At 39.7% G+C, this 7,905-nt stretch overlaps 1 protein-coding gene across 1 annotated transcript in view; it reads left to right on the top strand.

Annotated features, from left to right (window-relative positions):
* Nucleotides 1-4,091: 4,091 nt before the first annotated feature.
* Nucleotides 4,092-7,905, top strand: part of ACOX2 (acyl-CoA oxidase 2) — a 40,499-nt gene continuing 36,685 nt past the window's right edge. The window contains exon 1 of the mRNA XM_044675666.1: nucleotides 4,092-4,251. Within this exon, the coding sequence (XP_044531601.1) occupies nucleotides 4,092-4,251 (160 nt within the window). The remainder of the gene's footprint in view (nucleotides 4,252-7,905) is intronic.

The raw sequence follows: 7,905 nt of genomic DNA, 5'->3' as shown, positions 1-7,905 counted from the left end.
GAGGATTATTCCCATTTCCCAAAGCAGAAGTAATGGGGAAGAGCTGAGGTGGCTCTTAGACTACCTCCCCATCAAATGATGGACTGTCAGACCAATCAGAAGGAAGACACAACTAGATTTTTAAAATTAAAAAAAAAAAGCATTACTTTTTGTCTTAGCATTCAATACTGTATATTCGGTCCAAAGCAGAAGAGCGGGAAGAACTAGGAAATAGTGGTTAAGTGACTTGACCAGGTCTCACAGCTAGGAAGTGTCTAAGGACAGATTTGAACCCAGGACCTCCTTTCTTTAAGCCTGGCTCTCAATCCACTGAGCCACCTAACTGTCCTCAACACATGATGATTTGAAATACTCCATTAGTCCTCATTCACGGTCTTTGGTCATTGAGAGAAGCCACTGACCCAATTCATTGGTTACAGCTCGCCTCTTTAAAAAATTGATCCTGCTTGGAACCTTGTCTCTCAGTGGACCTTAATCTTCAAATGTAGCAGCCATCTATAAACAGCAGCTTCTTCAGGACGTCACTTTCCCTCTTCAACTTGGATTCAGTGCGAAATCTCTTCTATTACAGTGAATATCTTTGTCCAGCATGTCCTTCCTTGTTTTATACCTCACTGATATTTCTTATCAGAGGATGGTGAATGGGTCTGTTTTTGTTATTCAATTTTGTAAGAGGTCATGAACAATTTTGATGATTGGATAGGAGACATCTTATTGTAAATGAGTCTCTAAGACTATATTTTTTTAAGAATTAAGAAATTTTTTGAAAATAATTAGCCCAAAGATACACGAGGATCTTAAACTCTCTACGTCCTTCCATTCAGATTGACACGATCCATTATTGAATCTAATTTGTGAAAGATCGCAGGTTCCCTACTAATACCCTCATCAAGAGTGTTTTTGATTCACATGTGGATGATTTGTAAAAGATTGAATGGCAGAGTAGTCAGAGAGGTTTATTCTCATTCCACATTCCATAGGTCTCCTTTTTCCCTTCTTTGATATTAATAAGGTCTGAGATTTTTTTCCCCATGCCTCTGGATCTTTCCTTCTTTTGTATATCTTGTCTATCAATCCCTACGTGCGCTTACAATTGTATCTCCTTCAGCATGGGTCTCCTTCCCATATATGCCTGGTCCAAGCTGGATGTTTTTCTTTTCCTTGTTGTCTTTAGTGCCATTTATATCTTTTCTATAAGCATGGTTGGGATTTTGTGTGATGTTAGGGTCCAAGTGCAGTGGTTTCTCTGTCCTTGATGGTAGAGTGGTGTGGTGGATAGAGAATGGGCCCCAGGCCCAAGAAGACTTGGGTTCAAGTCTTATTTGACACATGGGTTATATGACTGTGGGTGAGTCCCTCCAGACTCCCTCTATCAATTCCCTGAGACTGAGTTGCAGAGAAGTCACCAACATGCACAGGTGGAAGGAATTCTCTCATGCAGGAGTTCCGTGTACCAATAAAATCATAAATCTGGTTCCTATCCAAAAAATGATTCTTACAGATCTTTTCCATTTTTCTTCTATTGTCAAATTAATTCCATTTTAGGGTCTGCCAACTAACTATAGCTCCCAGGCCAAATCTGGTCACTGCCCGTTTTTGCATGGTCCTGAAAGCTAAGAATGCTTTTTTTTTTTTTCCTGTTTGCTTTTTTTGACCCTCAGGCCATAGTTTGTTGACCTCTGTTCCATTTTCATCCTTGAGTGGCCTGTAGATGCCTGCCTACTTGGATGTCTTGCCAAGATTTCTTTAAATTGGTCTTTTGGGGGCAACCGGGGTAGCTCAGTGAATTGAGAGCCAAGCCTAGAGACAGGAGGTCCTGGGTTCAAATCTGACCTCAGACACTTTCTAGCAGTGTGACCCTGGGCAAGTCATTTAACCCCCATTGCCTAGCCCTTTCCACTCTTCTGCCTTGGAACCAACGCACAGTAGTGATTCTAAGGCAGAAGGTAAGGGTTTAAAAAGATGATAAAATAAACTGGTCTCGTTCTGTCATTTTGGTCCGATCTGACTCTTCAGGACCTCATTTGGGGTTTTCTTGGCAGAGACCCTGGAAGGGTTGGCCATTTCCTTCTGCTTAGTTGACAGATGAGGAAACAGGCAAAAGGTGAAGTGAGTTGCCTATTATACTGCATGAGACCATGCACAGGTCTTACTCCATCCTTAAAAGAGAGGCAATAGGCTCTAGATCCCAAGACTATTGTGGAGTTCAGATGAAAACCCACAGGTAAGGCCTGAGAAACAAGCCCTGGGACTCTGGAGTGAGAAGACATGGGTTCCAGACCTGTCTGACCCTTGTGGCCTGTATGACCAGAGACCACTCGCCCCATCTCCCGGGGCCTGTTTTTTCATCTCTAAAATGAGGAGCTTAGAGCCGATGGCTGGTCAGGGCGCTCCCAGCTCCCAGCTCTCCATCTGTGATCCCGTGAGCTATGAAAATGTCAGCTTTTCCAGATCAGGATGAGGTCAGCCAGACTGGTGTGAATCACGCTTTGTGTCTTGTGTCACAGCAAGCCCTCCCCAAAGACCCAGAGGACTCGAGGGTTAGACGTAGTGGTCAGTCAAGCACTTCCTATTCAGGGCCACACCTGAGCCTCACCAATACCCTCAGGGATTATTAACCCCCTTTTACAGAGGAGGAAATTGAGGCTCAAAGAAATGAAGGGATTTCCCAAAGTCACAGAGATAGCCAGGGTCCGGAGGTGAGATTTGGTCCCAGGTTTTCTTTCTCCAAGCCTAATGCTCTAACCACTGAGCAATGCTTCCTCTGCTTCTGCTCTTACCAGTATAAAATTTACTGGATTCCCGTGAGTATTTCAGGCTTAGCTCAAATGTGAAAGAATTAGTAAACTGAGAAAATGACAAAAATCCAGAAAAAGAAGTGGGATCCTAAACAGTAATCCAAAGAGCATAGTTTATTTATACTTGAAAGGAAACTGAGGTCCAGGGAAGTAAGTGACTTGACTTGGTCACAGGCAGTAAATGGCAATGGCAGGATTTGAACTCAGATCCTATGACATCCATGTTCACTGACATTCCTGAAGCTTTTAAGGTTGCTAAGTGTTTTGTTTACATCACGTTGCTTGAGCCTCACTGTCACCTTGGTCTCCTTGCTCTTCTGCCTTTTCTCTGGCTGCCCTCCACCCTGCAAGCTCTCTCCCTCCTCATTTTTACCCCATGGCTTTCAGGTCAGATAAAGCCCTCCCTTCTGTAAGAAGCCTTTCCTGATCCCTCTTTTCCCTTGCCACCTGCCACCTTACTCCCCTGCTGGCTCCTTCCCTATCCTGACCATCTCCAAGGTATCCTTTCTATATCTCCCTTGTACATAGCTGTTTCCATGTTATCTCTCCCAGTACATTGGGAGATTACTTAATAAATGCGTGTTGACTTGACCATCATTTCCATTTTATAGATGAGGAAACTGAATCTCAGCCAGGCTAAGCTGCCCATAGCCACTCAGCTAGTGTCAGAGGCCAAGTCTTGGCTCCAGATCCAACAAGTGTAAGATTAAAAAGAGACTTCATGGCATCTTGGTGTCCTGAACAGGGCACCAGACTTAGAATCAGGAGGATCTGGATTCAAATCCTGCCTCAGTGGCTTACTAATAACTACATGATCCTGGACAGATAACTGAATGTCCGTAAGGTTTGTAAGGTCCCTTCCTGCTCTTAATCGAGATCATATCCTTTAGCATCCCCATCCCCATTTGTGCCCACCATTTTGAGTATTGTTTTCTTTGCCCTTCTTTGTGGTCAATTGGATTTGGAACTCAATTGTGAATTGTACCAGAGGATCAACTGTAGAAACTGAGGAAGGTAATGATTAAACAGATCCTGGAGGAGTTTAGCCCCAGGCTATGACTTTTCCCCAGGTTCCACCCAAGGTCATGAGTGGACACAGTCCTGTCTGGCACCTCTTGTCCAGATGTCATAGGGCACTGGTTACTCTTTCCTATCCCCTCTTGACCCATCATTAGGCTTAATTCTTCACTACAGAGGAAGAGGAGCCATAGGGAAAAAGCTTACGGCCAAAGCTGATGAGGTACATTTTGGGGTCTCTCTCTTGCAGAAGGCTGAGACCCAGAACCTCCCAAAATGGCCAACCAGATCTACAGCACAACTGCACGGAATACCTGGAACAAAAAGGTGAATCCCAGCCTGGATGCTGAGAGGCAAAACAAGTCATTCAACGTCGAGAGACTCACAAACATCATAGATGGGGGTGAAGAATTTACTCAGAGGAGGAGACAAGTTGGTGAGATGACCCTCTGACCTCCCTTCTCATCTCCCTTCTAACCAAAAACCCTCCAAATTTCACCACTGAAGATGGATGCTGTCTAGGCATTCCATGGTTCAGAGAGCTTCTAGTAAAATACAAATGTTTCTGGGAAGTTAAGCAGCCTAGAAGGCAATGTGATGTGATCATCACCCTCATCATCATCATTCCTAAATAGTACTATCAGGTTTGCAACACACTTAAAAAAAAACCTAACCTTCTGTCTGAGAATCAATACTGTGTATTAGTTCTAAGGCAGAAGAGTGGTCAGGGCTAGGCAATGAGGTTTAAGCGACTTGCCCATGGTCATCCTGCTAGGAAGTGGCTGTGGTCATATTTGATGCCAGGACCCCCCATCTTCAGGCCTGGCTTTCAGTCCCCTGAGCCACCTAACTGCCCCACCCCGCCCGTAATGACTTTTTAATTTTCTCATTTGTGAGAAAATTATTCTCGTAATTCTCATATTCTCAAGAAAATTCATTAATTCTCATAATGCTCATTTAGTCTTCTGCAATAACTCTGTAATCCTCCAATTTCCATTTTACATATGAGGAAATTAAGGCTCAAGAAAGATGAATTTACCCATAGTCACATAGGTAGCATATAGCAGTCAAGATTTGAACCCTGGACCTCTCACTCCAAATTTAACCTTTCCTTTAGGCTTGCACTGAGAGTAGGCTGGATAGACCCCTCAGGAAAAAGGATACATCTATTCACTTTCTACTCTACCACATGAGTACTACTTCTAGCAGATAACAGAGGGAGACATCATAAAAAAGCCTAGTTCCTCTCAAATATGGCAAGTAGAGAAACCCCTCAAAAAGTTTATTATATTTTAGTTGAACCTACAATCCCTCTTCATACACCCCCTCCAAAAAAAAGCAAGTTTAATTATGATTTTGGATAAGGTAACAGGATTTTTTTAAAGGATACTGTCATGTGAGACATCAGGAAGCTACAATATAAAAATACCTCAGATAATGAAACAGTATGCATAAATTCATACATATATGTACACATACTTACATATTTACAAAGAAATATAATAATAGACACCAAGTGGCATAATCTTTAGATATTTAAAGGAAAAGCTAAATTAAATGACCTACATAAAAGATCTATATATTAAGATAATAATTATAGGTGATTTAAACCTAACACTTTCAGACTTTGACAAATGCAACATTAAGATAACCAATAAGGTTGTGGACTTAAACAGAATGTTGGAAACTAAATTTGATAGATTTGTGGTGGTTATTGAATAGTAATCTTGAAAAACTGACTTTTTTCCTAGCATTGTTTGGCACCTTTATAAAAAATAACCCGGTGATGTACTGGGGCACAAAAAATCCATAAATATGAATGTAGAAAGGAAGCAATATAACACACTTTTTGCAGAACACAATGCAATAAAAAATAGTAACTAATGAGAGAAATGAGAACAAAAGATATTATACCTAAATGTAGAATATACTAAACAGTGAATGGTTCAATGAAAAAATAATGAAGAATAATAAACTTACTAAATTTAAAATTAAATTAAAAATAAATTAAAGAGAATTGTAATGTCGAAATGACATCCCAAAACTTAAGGGATACAACTAAGAATGGAAGGAAGAAGGGAGTAAAGAAGTAATAAGGGAGGACAGCTGGGTGGTTCAGTGAATTGAGAGTCAGGCCTAGAGACAGGAGGTCCTGAGTTTAAATCTGGTCTCAGACACTTCCTAGCTGTGTGACCTTCAGCAGTCACTCAACCTTCATTGCCAACCTTGATTACCACTCTTCTGCCTTGGAAGCAATAGCCAGTATTAATTCTAAGATGGAAGGTAAGGGTTTGAAAAAAAAAAGTCATAAGAACTAATAAATATCATGCAAAGTGTCTCCCCCAACCACTCACAGTTTGGCACCTCGTTTCTGCCACAAGGATTCAAAGCTTTCCTGTGGAATAATATTAATCATTTCATATCTGAACAATACCATATCTCAAATCTACTTTTGATTTAATGTATGGATTTTTTTTCTTTTTCTTTTTTCTCCAACAAAACAAACACTTCCCAACAAACAATCAAATAAACCCCACTTCACAGTACATTCCCTGAAAAGTTCAGTAAGATGACCTAATAGCATAATTGTGCTTGAAATTATATGCCACTTTCCACTTTTGTAATTTACCAATTTTTAGCAGAAAAGATAAAAGCTTTAACTTCAATAGCATGGTACCAACACTGACTGGTATGTTGGAGTTTTCATTTCTCTCAGTGTTGGCTTTAATCAGATTGGTTTCTTTCATTCATATATATATATATATATATATATATATATATATACATATATATATATATATGTATGTATATGTGTGTGTGTATCATTCTCTTGATGTCTGCTTTCTTTACTCTGTGCCACGTCATATAAGTCTTCCTATGTTTCTCTAAATTCTTCATTCATCATTTTTTACAGAACAATAATATTCCTTCAGAGTCTATAATAGACTTCAGAGTCTAGAGTTCTAATCATCATAAGAGTATAATAAAATGACAATAATTCTGCTTTAATTAATAATTGAATAACTTAAAAAGACTTGGGGAACAAATAATAATTGATTATGAATGTCACAGATAAAGAATGAAAAGGTAGGGAAAGTCCAGGACAAAGAGGGCAAAGTGAAAAAAGCACAGTGGATCCCAAAGAAGTACTTGTATCTCAAATTGGGGATGGGAAAAGGATGGGGAGGGGAGGGGAGGTTTTTGAAAGACTTAGCATAAAATTTAGGAATTATGAGTTTAGTCTGTGGATGTAGGAGTATTAAAGTTATGATGGTAGAAAGTTAAAGTAGTAGAAATAAAGACAACTGCATTCCCTTTTGACCAAATGAATAATTTGACAAACTATGGTATGGATTAGGTAGAAAATCTTTGCTATGACTATCTCTGATGGAAGTCTGACATCTAATAAAAATCAAGGCAGAATTGATATAAATTTATAAGAATAAGATTCAGGGGTAGCTAGGTGGCACAACAGATTGAGAGCCAGACCTAGAGATGGGAGGTCCTGTGTTCAAATCTGTCCTCAGACACTTTCTAGCTTTGTGATCTAGGGCAAGTCACTTAATCCATTGCTAGCCCTTATAGTTCCTCTGCCTTGAAACCCAGTATTGATTCTAAGATGGAAGGTAAAGCTTTAAAAAAAGATTTATTCCCCAAAGGAAAAAGGATATACAAACAAATAGTTCTCCAAATCAGGAATGTGGATAATCAATAACTATCTAAAAATTATTCAAAGTAATTATCATAAAAATGCAAATTAAAAGAACTCTTAAAAACTATTTTAGCCCCATCAAATTGACAGTTGATTTAAGTACTATAAACTGAATGCTGATAAGACTAAGAAGAAATAGGTACATGTGCCAGTCCTAGAGGAACTGAATTGATGCAATCTTTTCAGAAACAATATGACATTATACAATAAGGGTTATAAAATAATTTGAGCCTTTTGCCCCAGTGAGCCTACTCCTAGAACAGTCCCTGAGGATGTTATTGATAAGAAGGGAAACTAAATGGCCACTCATACAAAAATATTCCTAGCCACAATGCTCATAAGAGCAAAAAAAGAAAAGAAAAAGAGCTGCCCCCCCCC

The sequence above is a fragment of the Gracilinanus agilis genome, chromosome 1 (assembly GCF_016433145.1).
Source record: "Gracilinanus agilis isolate LMUSP501 chromosome 1, AgileGrace, whole genome shotgun sequence".
Classification (NCBI taxonomy): domain Eukaryota; kingdom Metazoa; phylum Chordata; class Mammalia; order Didelphimorphia; family Didelphidae; genus Gracilinanus; species Gracilinanus agilis.
This window is presented reverse-complemented; position numbering and strand designations above follow the sequence as displayed.